This window comes from Mus caroli, unplaced genomic scaffold (assembly GCF_978045245.1).
Source record: "Mus caroli unplaced genomic scaffold, Mus_caroli_1 scaffold_8, whole genome shotgun sequence".
Taxonomy (NCBI): Eukaryota; Metazoa; Chordata; class Mammalia; order Rodentia; family Muridae; genus Mus; species Mus caroli.
The window spans coordinates 133598329-133621453 of NW_028227263.1; the positions used below are offsets into that span (position 1 = coordinate 133598329).

Here is a 23125-nt window from a genome sequence, read left to right on the forward strand (position 1 = left end):
GTTCTTTTAGGACAAGACTTTTACAAGGAAGTAACATAAGAGAGTGTTCTGTTGGGGAGCTGAAATACTCCACCCAGACACAGCTCCTTAAGACATAAAGTAACTCAATCAAAATATCTCCAGAAAGGACCAGAAATGGACCAGATACATTAGTGTCCCCTGCTTCCACTGAAGACTAATAGTAAAGACTATGCAGAGTCCAGCCCCTGACTCTCTTCCACAAGCTTCAAAGACCATGCCAGCAGTTTGGACATAGATACCAGCAGGACTGCCTAGATGAAACAGGCCAGCTGGCTGGCTGGACAGTACACTCCAACCTACTGAGCTGCCTATAGGCTGTACAGTGTGCTCCAGGTTCCTATTTTTTGGATGTGAGATCTCAGCCATGTTGGAGTGGGCTTTAATGATGTAGCAGACTTTGTGTCATTTCTGCTCCTTTGAGTAACCCCAATAAAACTCACTGGCTCACTCATGTTGGACTCAGGTGATACATTCTTTGTTCTATCCTTGTTCCCTATCTGGGGTGAATAGAGCTAGTTCATGTCTCTCTAGGAACGGTGTCACCTAATACTTTGTCACTAAACTGTATTCAGGTTTTGAATAGCCTTAAATATAACTTCTGCTGTTCCCCTATACTCTTGGATGTTTGGACTTCCACTGGATTATGGTCAGTCACATTACATTACCAGTGGCCATACCTTTAAAGAAATTGGATTCTCTTTTAGGAGTATCAGCTGCCAATAGATACTTAGCTAGAGGAGGGAGTTCATGCCTCCCTCCCCTATGGTGGGATTTTCCTTGAGACAAAGTCTCATGTAGACTAAAGTAACCTTAAACTCCTTATGTTGTCAAACTGAAATTTCCAAGCTCTATGCCTCTTTTTGCAGAGTACTGGGTTTACAGATGTATGATACCATACCTGGTCACATGAACGTGTTTTGTGAATTTATTTTATGTGCATATTTGTATGTGGTCAGAGGCCTACTTTTAGAAGGCATTTGTCTCCTTCCAAGAGAATGCCAGAGAGGGAATTGAAGCAATCCTTCTTCGTGGCAAGAACACTTAACCACTGAACCATCTCACTGATCCCATTTAAACATTTTAAAACATCACTAAAAATGGTATTAATTAATTCATGCATATATAGTTCATATTTACTTTGGGATTTACTCTAGAAATTCAGAGATAGATAGATTCATATATACATATACGCATTTAAACATGTATATTTTCCCCCACTATCTGTGGTGATAGGCACAAGTAGCTATAGGGTCAGAACAACAAAAGATGTGGTGCATTTTTACATAACTAAAAAAGTCACTGTTTATACTTGAAACACTTGGTTAAATATATATGGATTATGCTGTAAATCCATTTGTCTTAGAACAAGGCTACTTGTGAAATTTACAGAGAGAGAAATAAGACAGGGTATGATTTAAAAGAGCATTTGCTCTTATTTGTATTGTTTGGTAGAAGAAATGAGTGATTTCTGTTTTTTTTTTTTTTTAATGTGCTTTTCACATGTACAACACCTGTGTAAGCCCAAATTAAGTCAAAATTTCAGCAGGAAGAGTATAGAGTTGGGCATGAAGGCTCCACCCCTATCTAAGAAGGTGTAGCTGTTAGCTACTGAAAGTCAGTTTTCATTAAGCCACATTCCAGTAAAAGATCACATATCCAAGAAGGCTTGGATAACACATATTGGCATTGATGGAAGAGCAAGTATGACACAAAGTTGGGTGGAAAGAGGATGGATGGATGGATCTGGGGAGAGTTAAGAGGGAAGGTGGGAGAATATGATCAGAATACATGCTATGAAATTCTCAAAGAAATAATAAAATTATAAAAATGTGTTTTTTAAATGCCTTCACATCCAGAAACATAAGAGAAAATGTCCAAATCAGATTGCTAGTAGGAATAAGAATCAAGTTAGATAGCCTTTTTCAGGACCTCAGTATGGCCATCATCTTTCTAAGCCAAGATGGATGAGAGATTAGAGAAATGACCCAGCAGTTAAACTCACCGACTGCTCTTGCAGAATGTAAGTTCACTTCCAAATACGTGTGGCAGAAAGCACAAAACTGTCTGAAACTCCATCTCCAAGAGATCTGAGATCCATTTGTGGCCTTGGCGGGTAACGATGCTCATGTACTCATTCACACATGTGTATACACACACACACACACACACACACACACCACACCCAGCTGTATATGCATTAACAATTGAAACTAGAAGTCAGTAGATTTGGATAATGCTTATGTTATTCTTTAATACAAAACAGAAAAACAGCAATAGTTTCCATTATCTGAGTGAGCAGTTGCTCATGCTGCTGCTACTGGCTTCACATGCATAGCCAACTAAAATTTCCCCACAACCTTTTGGGTATCATTATTGCCTGGACCTACACTATAGCTCCAGTAATACAAAATAAAGGAAAACTCTTGTTACAAGAGTCCAAACAATTAAAGATACTTTACCCTTTATTAGGTGCTTAAGAAACCTGTGTTAGAAAAACATCATTATAAGACAGTCATTTTAGCATGAGTGTCTGAAACTGTAGTGCGAAAAGGAAGCCACATATATCTTGTAAAACTCATCTGAATGTGGCAAAAAGAAATCCTGTCTCTGCAGTGTTAGTGACCTGTAATTTTTACACAATAGGACAAAATAAAGATCCTCCTCTCTTTCATTCAGAAGTAGTTTGAGTTCACAATACATCCATTGTTCTTGCATCAGAATCTCCACCCTTGATTTCTGCTTCTGCTTACACACCATTTTCGATCCTCAAGATTTTATTTCTTTGTATCTCAGAACGTAGAAATGCCTGGGATTCTTCATCAAAGTCAGTCATTTGCAGTCTAGAAAGATGTAAAGAAAAAACAGCATTAACTCACTCTTTGTTTACAGTTTAAAGTTTTTATTTTTATGTTCCATTGCCTGTTTGAACTTATGTGGACCACATGTATGCAGGTGCTCGTGGAAGTCAGAAGCCACCTGTTCCCCTGGAACCAGTGTTATTGCAATTGTAATCAGTCATGTTGAGTGCTGGGAACCGAAGCTGAGTCCTCTGTGAGAGCAGCAAGTACTCTTAACTGAAGAGCCATTTCCCTAGACCCTCACCCCTCCTTTTGTGCTTTCCAAATTCTCATTTTCCCTCCATATTTTTTTCTAAGACCAAGTTTGGGAGATAGGGATATTTCTTCTCATAGAGTGGTGTATTCATGCTATGAGATGGTATGCTGATAGATGTTTAAAATCCATACTCTTCCATAAAAATTGCTCTGGGGACAGGATAGAGAGCTCAGTGGCTAAGAGCATTGGCTAATCTTGCAGAGGATTCAAATTCAATTCCCCACATTACAGTTTACAACTATCTGTAATTCCAGTTCCAAGGGATCTGATACCAACTTCTGGCCTTCAAGCCAAGATGCATATATATGACACACATACACATACAATTTTAAAAGTGAAAGGAAAAACTTAATTTGTGTATGTATGTGTCTGTGTGTGTTGTGTGTGTTTAAGCATACTCATGCCTGTCAGAGGTCAAGAGGAAGTGTCTTCAATTGTTTGCAACTATTCTTTGTGAGTCAGGCTCCCTATTTTATTTTATTATATATTTTCTTTACATTTCAAATGCTATCCTGAAAATTCCCTATACCCTCTCCCCTCCTTGCTCCCCCACCTACCCACTCCAAATTCTTGGCCCTGGCAGTCCCCTGTACTGGGGCATATAAAGTTTGCAAGACCTAGGAGCCTCTCTTCCCAATGATGGCCAACTAGGCCATCTTCTGCTACATATGCAGCTAGAGACACGAGCTCTGGGAATACTGGTTAGTTCATATTGTTGTTCCAACTATAGGGTTGCAGACCCCTTCAGCTCCTTGGGTACTTTCTCTAGCTCCTCCATTGGGGGCTCTGTGTTCCATCCAATAGATGACTGTGAGCATCCACTTCTGTATTTGCCAGGCACTGGCATAGCCTCACACGAGAGTCAAGGTCTCTTAATAAACCTGCCATTAATGGACTGGATGGCCAGTAAGCATCAAGAAGCCTACTGCCTCCACTGTTCTTCCTCTACCTAAGGTTACAGACACATGAGACCACAATCAACTTTATTTTATAGGGATGGTAAAAATCTTAACTCAGGCCTTCATAGTTCTACTGCAGTCACTTTACTTGACTGAGCAATTTACTTTACTTGACAATTGTAGTATATGTATGTCTGTCTGCGATTTTCCATGGTGGGATAAGAGGACAAGAAGAAACAAATACACTTATCTAGTTTCATAAGATCTACAACATTATAATGACACCTATACATTTTTATTTTCTCATGCCAAATAATGACTCTAAAATTGCAGATCAAATCTGAGGAACTGATACCTTGACCCCAGGTGCAGAGTAAACATGGCTGAATTGGAATCAATTGCAGAGCTAGAAGGCTCCTAAAATGATAGAAAACTCACCTCTTTCTACTTTGTTATGCATTCACTACTGCTTGGTACCCCCTAAACCTTCAGGTAACACCAAGTAAGAAAGAAATCTTACAGGCACACAACATATCGAGGGGCATGGGAATTTCAAGAGTAAATATTAAAGAAGTGAGCCTGGATGTTCCTTCCAAGAGAGACAGGTAGAGTTATAAACATTTTAACCCAACATCTTATAGGTGTATTCAACCTGCAGCTCATGGGCCACATGCAAATGACTGAAGCTATGAAAAGGTCTATCAGGAAAGTATAAGTTTACTCTGAACAATAAGATTTTGTTTTGTAAACTGACTGCACAGTTTATGAGAGTGAACTGTGGGTGTGCCATGTTACAATGTTAAAAGGTTAGACACTGTGATAAGGTTTCATGTTCCTAGAAATAAGTGGCTTAATAACTACCTAAAGTGACCCTGACCATGGAGATCTGAAGAGATAGCTCTCTTAGTGAAGTGTTTGCTACATAAGCATGAGGACTTCTGACTAAGTCCTAATGCCTACAGAGGAAGCTGGAAATATTGGCATATGATTGTGGTTCCCAAGAACCAATGAAGCAGTGACTGGCAGGTCCCTTGATGGCTAATCCATCTTTCAGAATTGCTTCATCCCAAGGTTTGAGTGAGAGATACTATATCAAAAATAATGAAGTGGTGACATCTGATGATGGAGGACCATGAGAGCATGTCCTCTTGTCTCCTGTACACAATCTCAACACACATGTGCACCTCAACTCATATACTTTCATAAAAATTACTTTAATCACATGTTGACTTGAAGGCCATAGGGGAGAAAATGAACTACAGAGATAAATGCTGAGAAATTAAAAAATAATATTATTTAGTGTATATTGCACTTATAAAATATCTTATGCTTATATAAAGTACTCTGAATCACATATTTATATGAAAATACATAATATAAACCTTCATCTACAAGCCGACTACCCTAATTCACTTAGCCTATCTTAAATGTTCTCAGAGAACTCACATTAATTTCCAGGTGAGCAAAAATCAAATTGCTTAATATAAAGACCATTTTATCTTAAAATACTGAAATGTTAAAAATGTTATCTCATGTAATTAATGACTACTGTGTTGGAAGAAAAACATAAGTAACTGAATATACTTTTATATTGTAGATCAAAACAATCTTATGTTAGGATTCTCTGCAAAAAAAATGTTATATTTACAAGCATTTTTTTATGTATTATCATTATAAAAGTACGAAGTACCACCATTATTTGGGTACTCACCAGTCACAGGGCAAGGTGGAGCTTCATACTTAATCTAACAATGCTGCAATATCTACCCCCTTCCTCTGCCCAGCGAGAGAACATTACTTGTATTTCTTTTAACTTGAATTTTAAAAGAATATTTTGTAGTGTCCCTTCCCCAAACACCAATTAGTCCATCAGTGAAAGGTGGAGTTTCTTGACAAGATGTGTTTACTGGTTCTGCAGTAGCAGGATTATCATTGCTGTGACCAACCACCTTATTATTGAACTACTTGCATTTTGAGTGTGGGTGTGTAAACAGGCAGAGGTCAGAGGCCAACCTCAGGAATCATTCTTGATTTTTGAGATGGGGTTTCTTATTGTTCTGGAACTCACCAATTTGAATAGACTGTTTGTCTGTGTAAATTAAGGATCTTCCTGTATTTACCTTTCTAGTACTGAAATTACAATTGCAAAGCCCATGCATGGATTTTTCGTGTAATTTTTGGGAAACCAACTCTAGTCCTTATTTTATATGGCAAGTATTGTATGGACTGAGCCATCTCCCCAACTCTTATTTCTGTCAATCTTAAATTATTATATTATTAGGTGCACATTTCAAATCTCAATTGATCCCTTTTTTAGCCATAAAAAGTCATATTATAAAGGAGAACAGAGGCCAGCTCACTTTAGGGAATACAAGGAAGACGTTTGGTCTTTCATAGCCTTACACAGCACAAGCAATCCACTGAAGTCCAAGGAGTTCTTCACCAGGTTGATCCACTGCAGGCATTTATATTGCGTAAAAGTAGAAGCAAGGTCCTTACAACAGGCACCAGTCAGTTGACAGGCTTCCAAACTACAACAAAAAGGAGTTCTTTGCCAGGGTAAGAAGGCATGTGCATGGGAGGTGACTTAGTCATTTAGAGTATGCTCACTGTATTCCCTCTGAGGACAGTCTCTTAAAAGCCCAGGGATCTCTGGGATATTGAGATGTAACAGGTAGTTGTGAGCCACTGTGTGTAGGCTTAAGGACTATATCCTAGACCTGGATTTTAGCTCCACAATCTGTTTCCTGATCCAGAATAATGAGGAAAAAATTTATATACATTGCTGCCACTCCATCATGCCTTTTTCCCAAACAGAAGAGATTACAGAGTTCTATACTGTGACTTTGAATGAACCCTGCCTCCCTTAAACTGCTTCTATATGATATCTAATCACAGTCGCAGTGACTAGAGAAAGAAATCAGTAATATACCCTCTATCTAGAACTTGAGGTCTAGTTTTCCATCTGTTGATATACATTCATTTTCTAGCATGCATCCAAACTTCTTAACCATCCCTTCAGCACAAGTCATAATTCCCCTCTCTCTCTTAGTCCCTTATGTATATATTCTGAGTGGCTTTCCACCACTTACCAAAACCATGACACAGAGGTCAAGGCACAGATCTATCTGTCCTAAGGAAGGGTCTTCAGAAACCTGAGGTAAGTGACTCTACTCTGCATATTCTCAGGAGTATACATTAAAGATTCCTAAATAGGGCCTCTAAGGCCAAGCTCAAGGAAACCTACCTTAGTGACTGCAGAACAGAGTTTGGGAGAGTCAGAGCTCTACAGAGAACCTTTAGCCCTTCATCCTTCAGTACATTGTAGCTGATGTCTAGGTGTCTCAGGGATTTGTTCTGCCTAAGAACATCAGAAAGGTAGTCCCAAGAGTGCTCACAGAGGGAACAGTTAGCTAAACTGTAGGGGGGAAAGAAGAGTATATGAATGGGCAGAAAACTTTATACAGAGTAAGTGTAATAAAATATTCAAGCAAGGGGAGGAATTTTTAGCTTATCCAGCACATCTCCCTTCATTTCTTTGGACTCACATCAGATTTACCATTGAATCTGAGTAAATCGTGGACAATGCTTTTGTTTGGAAGACATTACCTGAAGCTAACCTAAATCTATTCCTATTAGCAATGCCTCAGTCCCTGTCTATAATGATAATTTTTAAATTACCTGATTATTGCAATATAGTCAATGATATCAATGTTGTCTTGTATAATAAATGACATGAAAATGTATATATTTGAAATAATGTATAGTTGATTTATTCTCATTTCTGTTTTTTGTGACAATGTCCTTATGAAAATCAATTTTGGGGAGAGAAGTTTTAATTTAGCTCATTATTCCAGATTATACTTCCTCATTTTGTGAAGTCAAGGCGGGAGAACCTTCAAACATCTCTTCATACTACATGTAAAGTCAAGGGCACACAGAATTCATACATACATGGCTATCTTTTCCATTCTTCAATAAGCCAGGACCCAAACCCAGAGTAATAGTGATGCCTAATGTGACCTGGGTCTTCACAGTCTAATTAGCAAAATCAATACAATCTCTTACAGACATTCTCCTGGACCCATCTGATCTAGTCATTCCTTCATTGATACTTCTCAGATGGTTCTCCATTGTGCTAAGTTGACAGGTAACATTAAACATCATAATATTAAATATATAGGTATACATAATATGAAAAATTGAAATCACTTGGCACTATCCAAAACACTAAACCATCTGTCTTTCTCTCCTGCCTTCTAAAAGACCTTAATATTCTTCCATGTTAGCATACAAAATTACAAGAGAGGCACATTCAGTATGAACTAGGGTCAATGATCTCATAGGCATTGTATTCTTTGACTACCTGAGTTGAGAGTCCACTCTAGATTTCAAAACCAAGTTGTTGACATAGTTCTATGTGCCTATGTTAGGGACTTCAGTCTAGTTGACCATCTTTTGCAATTTAGTACATTTATACCTTGGTATTTATGGGTAGGAGCAATGTGTGTGCATGTGAGGTCAGAGTCATTGTGGATGCAAAAATCTGCAGGCACTCAAGAGTTATATGTATAGTGATTCAGTTCAGCATGTGTCCAAACCTGTTATTACTCTCCCATATACTAGTTCCAACCTCCTCCAATCTTCATATACTATGCAGTACATTTTAAATATCAACTAATTCTCATACTATAATGACTAGAGAGTAACAAAAAGAAAAACTACAAATGTTAAGTCAGCAACAATTAAAAATTTCAAATGATTATTAATGGCTATATATGATATGTGAGGGTACATAGCGCAGTAATCATGTAGAGGAAATACAACAGCTTTGAAGAGATAGTTCTTTCCTTCTCAACCCTGTTACAAAGGTTGTTTTGATGGTTGAACTTGAAGTCCTCCTGTGTCAGCCTCCTGCACAGTTGGAACTACAGGGTTTGAAAGCAAGCCTGGTTGGTGTATGTGTGCATTAGTACATGTTTTAAAGATTTCACTTTTAACTATGTACATTTGTAAATGATATGGGTGGGTCTGTCCATGTGAGTGAGGGCGCCTGTGTAGAATGTTTGGCTCCTCAGACCTAGAGCTAAAAGTTGTGATGTAGACTGACATGGATGCTAGAAAAAAAGGGTCCACTGAAAGAACAGTATGTGTGTTTGTAACTCTCATGCCTCCTCTCCAGCAGTGCTCCCATGCCCCCATGGTTGTCTATGTCTCTTAGGTTTGTGATTTTAAACTTTAGTAATAGGACTGTATCAATCGAAAGATATTAAAACTACTTATTTTGTCTATTTGGTTTCTGAGAGGACTTGGTTTCTGGGATGTTTCTGCCTTAGAGTCTAGACAGGTTTCTTACTGATGACCATCTTCTTGTCAGCATGTAAGCACAAAATGCTATAATAATCCAAGGAAAGAAAGAATTCAGAACTTTCAAAGCATCCTTTGGCTATATTCTAAGCCCAAGGAAAGAGAGATTGGACAACTGACCTATCCTTTTATGGATTCAAGCAATACCCTCATATCACTGCTATTAAGAGTCTCAGCCACCTTTCCCCAACACAGGCAATACTTTCCCACAGGAAACATTTGTCTCTCACTGTCTTTTAATAAATAATATGGTCTACTGGAATTAGGATCCAGTGTCTATTTTGATCCCATGTTGTTCTATGCTGCAGTAGAAATCTAACAATGACTGTGAGCATCCACTTTTGTTTTTGCCAGGCACTGGCAAAGCCTCACAAGAGACAGCTATATCAGGGTCCTGTCAGCAAAATATAGATGGCATATGCAATAGTGTCTGCATATGGTGGCTAATATAGAAGTGGATGATTACAGTCATCTATTGGATGGAACATAGGGCCCCCAATGGAGGAGCTAGAGAAAGTACCCAAGGAGCTGAAGGGGTCTGCAACCCTATAGTTGAAACAACAATATGAACTAACCAGTACCCCCAGAGCTCTTGTCTCAAGCTGCATATGTAGCAGAAGATGGCCTAGTTGGCCATCTTTGAGAAGAGAGGTTCCTTGGTATTGCAAACTTTATATGCACCAGTACATGGGGAACGCCAGGGCCAAGAAGTGGGAGTGGGTGGGGAGGGGAGTGGGGGGGGGTATGGGGGACTTTTGGGATAGCATTTGAAATGTAAATGAAGAAAATACCTAATAAAACTATCTTTTAAAAAATGGGGTACAGAGTTAAAGAATTCTCAACTGAGGACTACCGAATGGCAGCAAAGTACCTAAAGAAATTTTCAATATCCTTAGTCATCAGGGAAATGCAAATCAAAACAACTCTGAGATTCTACCTCACACCAGACAGAATGGCTAAGATAAAAATCTCAGTTGACATCAGATCCTGGTAAGGATGTGGAGAAAGAGGCACTCTCCTCCATTGCTGGTGGGATTGCAAGCTGGTACCACCACTCTGGAAATCAGTCTGGTTGTTCCTTAGAAAACTGGACATAGTATTACCTGAGGACTCAGCTATACAACTCCTGGGCATATACCCAAAAGATTCTCTAACATATAACAAGGACACATGCTCCCGTATGTTCATAGTAGCCTTAATTACAATAGCCAGAAAATGGAAAGTACCCATATGTCCTTCAACAGAGGAATGGATACAGAAAATGTGGTATATTTATCCAATGGAATACTACTCAGCTAATAAAAAAGGATGAATTCATGAAATTCTTAGGCAAATGGATGGACCTAGAAACTATCATCCTGAGTGAGGTGACCCAATCACAAAAGAACACAGATGGTATCACTCACTGATAAGTGGATATTAGCCCAAATGCTCAGAATATCCAAGATAAAGTTCACAGACCACATGAAGCACAAGAAGATGACCAATGTGTATGTGCTTCATTTCTTCTTAGAAAGGGGAATAAAATACTCATGGGAACAATTATGGAGACAAAGTGTGGAGCAGAGACTGAAGGAACAGCCATTCAAACACTTTCCCACCTGGGGATCCATTCCATATACAATCACCAAATAATCCAAACACTATTGTAGATGCCAACAAGTACATGCAGACAGGAGATTGATATAGCCTTCTCTTGAGAGGGTCTGCCAGAGCCTGACAAATACAGAGGCGGTTGTTCACAGCCAATCATTGGACTGAGCACAAGATCCCCAGCATGGTCCCAAATTGAGTAGTTAGAGAAAGGACTGAAGGAGGTGAAGGGCTTTGCAACTCCGTAGGAAGAACAATATCAGCCAACCAGACCCCTCAGGGCTCCCAGGGACTAAACCACCACACCAACCAAGGAGTACACATGAAGGGATCGATGGCTCCAGCTGTATATGTAACAAAGGATGACCTTGTTGGACATGAATGGGAAGCGAGGCATTTGATCCCATGAAGGCTAGATGCCCCAGTGTATGGGGAATTTGAGGGCAGGGAGGTGGGTGTGGGTGTGTGGATTCAGAAACACCCTTGTATTAGCAGGGGAGGGGAGATTAGACAGGGGGTCTGGGGGGGGGGACTGGGAAAGGGGATAACATTTGAAATGTAAATTTTAAAAAGTCAAATAAAAAATAACTTTTGACCTCCATACTCATTTCCAGCCCTCTCCCCCATTTTCGGTCATTAGCCGCCACAACCTGGAATTACTATCTCTGCCTCTAATATCACAATCCTATATATCTTTGAATTTTATACGTAAAGCACATGGCATCTTTTGTCATCAAATTCCTGCCACCAACAATATCTAAGAGTCATCTAGATTTAATACCTAGAGCCATTGGAGTTTCATCAAGCTTACTTTCAGTCAAAAATTTCAGCTTTTCAGGTAGGAATACCTTCCACAAATGGCTCAGGAAGCACCCATCTTTCAGCAAATAGAGTCATGCATCCAGAGACACACTCAGGAGTGAGAGTACTGAGTCCTAAGACAGGTAGGAAGCCATGAAATCTGAACTGAAACAATGGTTTTCAATGTGTATATTCTCATCTAGAAATTAAATTTCACATTCCTTAATCAGTTCAAATTAATAAAAATATACATTAGACTTACTCATTTTTTTATTTCATGTGTGAGTATTTTGCCTGCATGTGTCTGTGTACTACATGCATACCTAGTGCCTGCACATGTCAGAAGGTATACGATTGTGTGAATCTAGAGTTACAGATGGTTGTGAATCACCACAGGGAGGAGGAGCACTGAACTCTAGATTTCTAGTAGAGTAAGAAATGCATGTAACAATGCAGTTCTAAATTATTATAAATTACATTTATTTACTTATTTACATTCTATGTGAGTGCCCAAGCACAAATGCTACATCATTCAAAAGATTATGTAGAGATGTGTAGCAAAACAGGACAACATGTAGAACTTTGTTCTTTCCTTTTTGCATGTGGGTCCTGAGATAGAACTCAGGTTGTAGGGTTGGCAACAAGTGCCTTAACCAACTCATTTCATTGACCTTAGTGATCAGGTTTTAAAGTGAGGAAATCTACACATGAATAATAGAAAAATAGGACACAAGTGCACAAATTAAAAACTGTAGTCCTGTGATAATATTAATGTGAACTTGACAAAATCTAATATCACCTAGAAAGGGAGTCTCAATGAGGGTTTCTCTGATAGGGACGTTCTGTGGCCCAGTTTATGGGTGATTTTTTCATGAAGTCAACTGAGATGGTAAGACCTGTCCACTGTAGGTGGACATTACTCAGGAAGCAGGACCCTAACCTATATAGAAGTGGAGGAAATTAGTTGAGCAGGAGCTTGTGTCCATTAATCCACTGCTCTTTGTTCTTGACTGTGCATGTGATGTGACTATGCCTCTAGTTTTTGTTTCTGATTTTGTTATTTTTGGGGGGGGGGTTGTTTTGCTCCTCTCACTAGCCACACCAATGGCCCATAAACTGAAATTTTGGATCCAATTAAAAAAATCAATTATTGCTTAGGTCAGAATTTTTTCTTTTTTTAATCACAGCAAGTGGATCAAAATTAAGATGCCCCATTTGAGGAGACTCAGTGAGGTAGGTGAACACAAAGACTTACTGCAGTATGCGTATCTTACACTCTTCCTGGTTCAAGATATCACACAACATTTCCACATCACTGTGGGAGAGGGATGTGGATATGAGATACAATTCCTCCAAATTGTAACTTTGAATCAATTCCAAGAATAGGCGCTTATCACATAAAAAGGAAACATTATTTGCCCTGCAGAATAAAGAGAGGAATCCATCAGTTTACAATCAGCCTAAGCTCTAATCTTTGGCAAGATGCCATATTCCATAATGGCAACATCACTCTAATTTTGTAACCCAGTGACAAAGCTCACTGGTTCTCAAACTGGGTGATTTTTCTTTTCCATGAGAACTTTGAGAAACTTGCAGAGACAAGGTTGGCTTTTACATGAGGAAGCTCTGAGCACCTAGAAAGCAGAGCCCTATAAATGCTCTTATCATCCTATAATTCATGGGATAGCTCTAAATGAAAAACAGTCAGCTATAGACATTAGTGGTACCAAGCAGTGAGATTCCACTTTAGACTATATAAGCTTTTGTTTATGGAGTTAGCTGAGAGATGGTGGGAAGACTTTTATGTTACTTCCATGATATGACTAAACCAAAGTCTACTTTAAACTTACACAAGTGTTTTAAGGATACAGCTGGACTTCTTCAAATAAAAATATAAGATTTTAAAGAACGGTTCATTGAAAATAGTGTCATTCATTCTGAGTATTTTGATATCTTTATTCCTTAGGAACACAGAGCATATTTCATGCCAAAGTATGAGTAGCTTTCCCCTGTAACAGAGGAGAAAGAAATACATTTTATTGTTAGACAATTAATTCAAGGGGCTGGAGAGATGGCTCACTGGTTAAGACCATTTGTTTTTCTCTCAGAAGAACTGAGTTCATTTTCCAATACTAACATGCTGGCTTATAACCATCCATAACACCAATCTCGCAGATATATGACACCCCCTTCTGTCCACCATGGCTACTGTATGCAGTCCAAGTACATGCACACACATAGACAAAAGCATTCAACCCCATAAAATAAAAATAAATAGATGATAAAACCTGCCAGCACTTTCAGATTCTATTCATTTACAAAAAGTCACAGCACATAAATGTAGCAAACTGACTCCCTATACTGAGTAAGGGTAGCCAGGTGAGGTCATTTCATATTTGCAGTTCTTAGACACATGGCAAGGTAGTGGGATTCTGGATGTTACAGCTTGAGTGTAGAGATTCAATTAATGTCTACTGGAAAGGGCCAGAGGATTCTGAGAATCCTACACACTGGGGATCAGGTTTGTCTGATGCTTTCACCTATCCTCCCTGCCCCCCCCCACTCCCAAAGCAGAATAAGACAATACAGATGGCCTGGCAGTATTGAAGTTAAGAAAACCTCCTTTATAGATAACCTTGGCACATTTAGAATGAAAGAAATGATTCAGGATGCCAGAGCCAATGAGATAAAACCTGGAAGGAGGATCTCCTGGCTCAAGCTTCAGATGCAACTACTTCCTCCGTTTATAATCTTGGATAATGTACATGACTTCTCTGCCTACTATTCTCACCTCCAACATGGTAATCAAATTTGCCTTGTAACATTTCTTACTTTGTGTGTGTGTGGTGTGGGAGATGGTGTATGTGCCACATCATATGTGTTGAGGTCAAAGGACAACACACAGGAATCAGGTTTCCTACTTTGTGGTCTAAGGAATTGAATGTAGATCATCAGACTTGAGGGCAGGGACTTTTATCTGTTGAGTCATCTTGCCAGTTAACATTACACATTCCTGAGTAGTAAACTAGTTAATTTAGTAAATGTTTTTGTGTGTATATGTGTGGAGTACGTAAACACATGCATGTGTGTTCATTTATGTGCTTACATATGGAAAACTTGTCTCTGCCCATTTAGTGCTGGGATTATAGGAACATGCTACTAGGCACAACTGTTTTCTTGTTTTGTTTTTTTCTTTTTTTTTTAATGTGGATCTAGGTATGAAACTGAAGTTCTCATATTTGTGCAACTGAGCCATCACCATAGTCTCCATGACACTTAGTGTTTGCAAGGCAGTTTGCAGCTAGGAGATCAAAAAAAAAATCTGTATATGATGTTCATGTTTCAGATGGGTAGAAAACACATATGACATAGATCATTACACTTGGTGCTCACAGTATGGTTGAATAATATCATTGCTGTTTGATAACACGGCCATTTTAACTACAAAAAGGAAAGTCCCAAGGATAAATTCCAGGGCTCTTAAACTGCCAAATTAACTTATGCTATTGCTGTAGAAGGATTAAAAATTCAATGCTAGTTTTGATTACACAAAGAATAAAAGGCTAAACAATGTCTTAAAAAGAAAAAAAAAAAGCTGGGATTGCATTCCTGGTAACATGCTGGCCCAGTATAGATGAGGACCTGCATTATATCCACACAATGGGAGCGGGAAAAAAAAGGCACGTGATCATAAGTTATCCACATATATTTTTGTTGTTCAAGGTTTTTTTTTTTTTTTTTTTTATAAATACAGAATATCATTCCTTAGGCCAGACTCACCTGGAACTGACTTTGAGTATAGCCTAGACTAGTTTAAAATTCTTAGAGCAACTCCTGCTTCTGTTCTCTGAGTGCTGGGGTTGCAAACATGATACCACCATACCTTTTAATATTTTTTATTCCTTATATGCACTGTGTCAAGAATTGTAGGCTTGTCTTATACTTGCTAAATAAGCAATGATGACCCTGAGTTTTTGATCTGGCTCCACTATCAGTGAATTTTGATTACATGTATGTACCACTATACTCAGTTTTATATGATGCTGGGGAACAAATCCTTTCCCTGAGCAGTATAGCAGGCAATACTCTGTGAACTGAACTACTTCCTGGGCCCCTATACACATGAACTGATGCAACACTGCTAAATATATATGCATAACTAATAATTAAGAAACATATTCAGGCATGGAGGTGCATGCCTTTAATTGCAGGACTCTGCAGACAGGCAGTTGGATATCAGAGTTCCAGACTTTTCACAGCTACATAGTGCGATCCTGTCTCAGAACAATTACGAAAAAAAAATAAGTATCAATAAGATGAAATAACATATCTTTAAAAGAGTCAGTTTGGGGCTCAAGATGGCATCTATCAGACTGTAGACAATTCAGTGGTTAAGAGTGCTCATGTTTCTTCTGATATTAAGAATATGGATCCCAGAACCCTCTGCCATTTAACTATAGTTCCAGGGGATCTGCTGACATCTTCTGGGAATTGAGGCCATTTACACATGTGTGCATATTAAGATGTAGCTACATACACACAAAATAAAAATGAATCTTAAAAAAGTGGAAGCTATTGTCAAAGAAGGTGAATTTGTTTTTTCACATATATGTGAGCGTATGTGTTTCTGTACATGAATACACATATAAGCAGACATACATATGCCTACATGTATGTACGTACACACACAACCTGTTGAGTCTGTTTTTGTTGTTTGTATGTTGTTTCTAGGCTGAACACTTGCCATTGCACAACCAGTAAGGGTGAATTTTGAATCTGTCAATACATAAGGAAAGCTTATGAAATGGAACAAAAAGTAAAGATAGTGAAAAGATTCACATATACCTCTGGCCTAGCTCTTCATTCAGCACATCTGGGGTTGAAATGGAGAAGTCTGTCAGTGCAGAACCATGGCTTAAGCAGTAGGCAGCAACAATAAAATCAGAATAATCCTTAACCACAACGTCAATCTGTTCCCTACAGTTCATTGCTGACTGTACAAAGACTTCCTCTTCCATCTCAAACAGACAGTAAAAGAACTTCATGGTATTTATTTTTATGTCAGGATTTAAAGTGTCCAATAGGAGTTCCAGCCACAAAAACAGCTGTTGCCTTAATTCTTCAGATAAGTGGTAGCCAAAAAATGCCTCCAGCTTTTCTTGTTCTGTTTCATGTAAAAGACCAAAGAAGAAACAGCCCAAAAAAACCCACTGTTTTTTGACCTTCTTTAAAAAAGTAAACAGGAGTGTTTCTATAAAGCAAACATCCTGACAAGAGTGCTCCGTTTCACTATGTAGCAGATAAAACATGGCCGCACAGAACTCCTGGACAGACGGGTGGAGGAATATGTAAGAATTTTCAGATTCCCTGCTCTGCTCAAGAATTCCAATATCCAGCACAATATTAATATGTGTTTCCACAGCTTGTTCCAAGATAGGAACAGAGCCCAGGAGGCCTTCAGTTTGATAAGAGGAAATGAGCAGCTGTTCACTCTATGTCAGGCCCCTGTGGTCTGCTACATGGTGGCTACTTGTCTTAAAAATGAGATAGAGAGTGGAAAAGACCCAGTCTCCATCTGGGGATGTCAGAATCCATGATCCCATTTCTCCTTAGAGCCTCCTCATTAAACACAGATATATCAGTCCACATGCCCTCTGCAGCTAGAAAACACAAGTTATCCAGCAGGTGTTTGCTATTGTTACTTGGATTTTGGGCATTGTGGGGAATGAACAAATTTAAGATGTGAGTGGTATACAGGGAGGTGGTACGTCGGCAGATGGAGACTGGGTCTTTTCCACTCTCTATCTCATTTTTAAGACAAGTAGCCACCATGTAGCAGACCACAGGGGCCTGACATAGAGTGAACAGCTGCTCATTTCCTCTTATCAAACTGAAGGCCTCCTGGGCTCTGTTCCTATCTTGGAACAAGCTGTGGAAACACATATTAATATTGTTTTCCTTGAAGCCGGTTATTGTTCTCACATCTGTGTACTCAATCCAGTCATTCAATTCCTTAAAATTCTCACAACTAGCGGAGATGAGGAGAGATGATTCGGGGAGTATTTTCTTCCTGAGCAAACTGCTCAGCAATACATTTACTGGCTGCTTCTCCATGCAGTTGTCACACAGCTCCGAATCCTGTTGGGTAAAATTCCATTCCATCCCTTCTAAGCTGTCAATGATGAATAAGAGTTTCTCAGGTTGGGATAGGATCTCCTCCATGGGAGCTGAGGGGCTAGGCCACTCTCTGGAGATCAGTTCAGCCAGGCTTGCTATCTGCAATTGCTTCACATCATGACAGCAGAAGTAGAAGATATAAGAGAATTTGTTCTGAAATACCAGGCCTTCTGACCAGACAATCATTAAATTTTTCAACAGAATAGTCTTGCCAATTCCAGCTACACCTTGCAGGACAACCATCTTTGGATTGTTTTCATTTCCGTTTGGTACAAGAAGGTTCTCAAGATGATCATATTCATCCTGGAAGAAATTCTGAATACTGATGTTGAACTTTCTAGAACAATCATGGGTCAGCTTCTCCTTTAAATGAGCTCGATATATTGTTGAGTGTGCTGAGTCAGAGAGTGGGGAAAAAAGGCCACAATATATCAAAGTTAAGTTAAACATTTACTCATATATAGTCTGATTTCTATATTTTCATTTCAGAATGTACACTTAAATTTTTTTTTGATTTTCAATAATGTGTTTATGGGTTCCAATAGAGGTCATAAGTGTTAAATACACCCAGAGATGGATTACAGCTGTCTAGGAGTGGCCCTCCAGGGTGCTGAGAACTGAAATCAGGTTCTTTGCAAGAGTGGGACATGCTCCTAGCCACCTCCCCCTCATGATGTATGTTTGTAGAAGTCTATGGGCCTAGAACAATGCTAGTTAATTTGAGAAGATTTTCACTGGCCTAGGAGCACAGTTACATTTCTTTGTGTCTCATGAATATTTTACAGTTAAACTGTCATTCTGCTCTTTCAGAAGCTGGCATTTGAAGTGAGGTTGTCCCTTTCCATGATTTCAGACCCAAACCTGTTTATGTATAGAGCTTTCTTGGGTTCTTGTATGAGGATGGGTTGAGCCCTAACTCTGCAATAGGAAGGGAAGATAATAAAACACCTCAAGAGTAACCTTTGAGATCAGCTAAATCATGAACCATTTCAAAAAATTTTATGGCTGTTTGCCTCATTATATAAAAGTACCTGCAGTGGGAAAAGAAGCCAGCACTAGAACAGTCAGGAACTCAGCCATGGAGAAACAGCTCAACTGGGAGCTCCAACTAGCTCCCCCTCCCCAACCTGTTTTCTGCTGGATGTGTGAGAGTAAAATTTGATGATATTATGAGTGCCTGATTTGGTGATGTAACTTTCCTAGCACTAACTGGTTTTCAATTGGAATAAAACTTGAGATGATATTCTCTGCTCTGCATGGAAATTCTAGTTGTTGGCTTAAAGAGGCTTCCCCTGTCAATTTCTACCAGAACTTTTGAAACCCAAATTTAATGATGCTTTGCTGTATATCTATGTCTCTATCCATATATCTATCTAGGTATCTAGTCATCTATCTAAATATCTATGTCTCTCTCTCTTTCCTACCTACATACCATATATTTCTATCATTCTCTAGTTATTATTTTACTTTGACTTGCTATGTATTTAACAAACGTATTCACTCGAAACAAAAAGAATGGCATTCATAGATAATATGCAGGACTATATAGTACTTTGTGCTGTGTGCAGCTGCTCTATTGGGACAGCAAAATTTCCAACCATGTATGGCAGAATGCATGGCTCTCCAAACTCTTAACATCAGTGTCTTAAACCCTGGCACATACTCAGATGTGTATACCTAACACAGTGTAATTATACATTGTTTCCATAAGACCACAAAACTGAAAAATGGTATTATTATCAATGTAAGATTGACTACATAATGATGAAAATGGGTAGTGTCACACTGACATTAAAAGTATAGAATAATGGGACTAGAGACATGAATCAGTAGTTAAGGGAGCTGGCTATTTTGGAAGAAGTCCTGAGAATGGTTTCCAGCACACACATCAGTTGGCTCACAATGCCTATGCCTATGCCTATGCCTATGACCCATCTCCCCAGTGCCTGGACTCTGCAGCCTCTGCACTCACACACATAATCCCATACACATTCATGCATGTGTGCAATTTTTGAAAAGATACCTTAAAACTTTCAACATACACAAAATCATATATATGTGTGTGTGTGTATGTATATATACACATATATATGTGTGTATACATATATATACATACATATGTATATATGTGTATATATACATATATATACATACGTAAGTATGTGTGTGTGTGTATATATATATATATATATATATATATATATATATATATATGGCATGAAAGCAAAAAGAGAAAAGGGACTTATGGGGGCAAAGAGAACTAGGGGCAGGGAAATGAGTGAAGGAAGAATCACAGTGGGGGATACTGCAAGCAAAGCACAGTGATACAACACACACACACATTAAACATTGAAACATTTTGTATGCCAAGTATAACATTCATTTTTAAAATGTGCTCAAAAATAATTAAAGGCAGGTTAATGAATCAGGGGAAACTGAGAAAAAGCAAGGCAAATTTTATACCTTCGTAAAAGGTCTGAAATAAATTTAAGAATCAACAGATGGGGGCTCTTGAGATGTCTTAGTGGCGTTTTTCGTCAAGCCTGAGGTCCTCAGTTTAGTCTACACGATCCAAATGACAGAATCAGAATTAACTCAGAAGTTGCCCTCAGATCTCCTTTTGTGCATCATAGTACACAAGTGTTCATATGTGTACATATGAAAAATATGTGTAAGAAAAGTCAAAGGAAGTCAACAGGTTGACTACAATACTGTACAGGGGAAGGAGGGCCTAAGGTCAGTTACTAACAAAATCCAACCTAGAGCCTAGAAAAGAGAAAAGAGACATACAAAAGACATTGTATGGGGATGTAATATGTGGGGCTCAAGAGATGGCTCAATGGTTAAAAGCATTCATAAGACCTGGGTTTATATCCAAGCATCCCCATGGTAGCATCCACCTTTTGTAGGTCCAGTACCAGAAGATTTGATGTCCTCTTCTGGCCTCCAAGGGCACTGTCCACACATGGGGCACATACATATATGTAGGTACTTTCACATACACATAAAATAATTTCTAACTGTTCTCATATATTTTGATAATTAGTTAAAGATTTAATATGTGTGACTAGAATCTCAAAATAGGGTGGGAGAGAAAGAGCACCACAGAGACAATCGTGAAACAAATGTAGACTGAAGAGTAAAGAAAATTTTCTAGCCACAAATATAATATTATCAGTGAATCCCAAGCATAATGATCATAGAAAAAGCAAAAGCAAATTATCATAGTAAGACACTGGAACCTCAAAGACAGAGAAATAAATTAAACCTTAAAGCATCCATGGTATCTACCACTAGGATAAATAAAAGTATGACTCTCAGGATCATAATGTCTATGGAACAAGTCTTTTCTTTTATAAGGTTTTTTCAAATACATAATTGTAATGTATGTGGGATAGTGAAGAGGGGAGGAGTAGAGTGCACATGCATGAGGAGGCCAAAGGTCCACATTGGGTGTCTTCTTCAGCTGCTCTTTGCTTTAAAATAAATATTTATTTGCTTTTAATTTGGGTGAATAGGTGATTTTGTCTGCATGAATGCATGTGCACCAGGTGTCTGCAGTGCCCTCAGAGAATAGAAGAAGGCATTGGATCTCCTGAATGTGTAGTTACAGATGGTTGTGAACCACCTGATAGGTTCTAGAAACACAGCTGAGTTCCTCTATAAGAGCAGCTATTCTTAATAACTAAGTCATCTTTTTAGGCTCTCCATCTCAATTTTAGAATCAAAAATTTTCAGCTAGCACAGAACTTGCAAAGCTACCTGTCCATATTGCTACCATGCCTTGCTTTTATGTGGTTGCTGAGATCCAAGGTCAGATTGTCATGTTTACATAGCAAGCACCTTGCAGACAAAGCCATCTTCTTTTCTTTCAGGTGTCTTCTCTTGCTGCTGCCTTAAATCCTCAGTGCTACCATTTCACTCTAGAGTTAAGGCTCCAGCTTAGATTTGAGGAGAACATTAATACTGTCCTGTGTAGTAGTTTAACCATCTAGGTTAGGGTATGCTACCCTTATACATTTGAATACATAAACTAGATCTAACATGTCTGCATGAAGCTGCCCCCTTTGTCAAGGAGAATAATGTGCCATGACACCTGCTGTCCCCATGGTACATGAACATGAAGATGAGTTATCAAAGCTATGACACAAACCTCACTTACTTAAAACAGCTTTGATCAACTCACCAGCAATCTCTCCTGTTGCCCTATTAGTGGTAACATTCCTACCAATCATCTGGAAGACTTTGAAGGTCACATTCCAGGCTCGATTCGCGTTACAATGTTTTATCAGTAAGATGGCAAGGTCTTCCCGAGATGCTTCCTTTACTTCAGTCCAAGAAATCTGTTTTAGACCCATTTGTAGAATTTCAAGTATGAGTAATTCCTTAAAATACATGAATTCTATCTTGTTTAGCTCTTTCCAGTACCATATAAAGCCAAAATCTTTAAATAGAGATGCCATTTTGTCTAAATGAAGATCGACTTGTCTTCAGAGAGAATGGATCTGTGGAAAAATTAGGCAAGCAGCTTAGTTACAAAAGAAGAGGGATGGTGCAAAGAGCTGGGGAATTGATTAAACTGGTAAAGTGTTTGCTGCATAAGTTTAAGGACATAAGTAAAACCTCAGTATTCATGTAAGAGGCAGGGACTGCAGCCACACAATTTTCAACCTACAATATGTTCTACCTGCAAGATGTGCCGGGGTAAGGGTGAGTCAGAACTTTTGATAACCAGTGACTGGTACAACTTGAGGCCCATACCATAAGGAGGCTCCCATGCCTGCCACTGTGTTGATGGCCAGGAACTAGTAGCTGGTCATCAGGAAGATTAAGGATAGAACCAAATACAATGGAAGAAAGAGAGAGAGAGAGAGAGAGAGAGAGAGAGAGAGAGAGAGAGAGAGGAGAAAAATGATTTCAAATGATTTTTATGCTATTCTTAGAGATTGGTGCCTGTGCCAATGGTCTTCAGAGGTATCATCAAGCAACTGAAAGGAACAGATGCAGAGGCCAAACAATAGGTCAAGCCTGGGAGAACCCACTAAAGAGGGGAAGAAGGAGTGTAGAAGCCACAGGGTAGAATGACACCATGAGAACACATCCCAGAGAATCAGCTAAACAGGGCTCACAGAGGCTCAGAGACTGACAGGACA

General features: G+C 38.9%; 1 protein-coding gene across 1 annotated transcript; it reads right to left on the reverse strand.

The window, feature by feature from the left end:
• Positions 1–2767: 2767 nt before the first annotated feature.
• LOC147003604 (NACHT, LRR and PYD domains-containing protein 4B) lies at positions 2768–22435 on the reverse strand. Its single transcript, XM_085841046.1, has 8 exons — positions 22159–22435; positions 17369–18367; positions 16641–17193; positions 13646–13804; positions 13051–13215; positions 7282–7452; positions 6395–6565; positions 2768–2861 (listed from the first exon to the last, which is right to left on the reverse strand). The coding sequence occupies exons 1-8, from the start codon at positions 22433–22435 to the stop codon at positions 2768–2770; spliced, it is 2589 nt and encodes an 862-aa protein (XP_085697172.1).
• Positions 22436–23125: the final 690 nt, after the last annotated feature.

Bases quoted from the DNA above. Each gene is read 5' to 3' on its own strand.
- LOC147003604 (XM_085841046.1), bottom strand. From the start codon at position 22,435: ATGGCATCTCTATTTAAAGATTTTGGCTTTATATGGTACTGGAAAGAG. The intron at 13,805-16,640 runs GTATATGTGAAT...CCTCTGTTACAG, and splicing joins AATGAAGAGCTAGGCCAGAG to GGGAAAGCTACTCATACTTT. The intron at 6,566-7,281 runs GTAGGTTTCCTT...TTTTTGTTGTAG, and splicing joins TCTGTTCTGCAGTCACTAAG to TTTGGAAGCCTGTCAACTGA.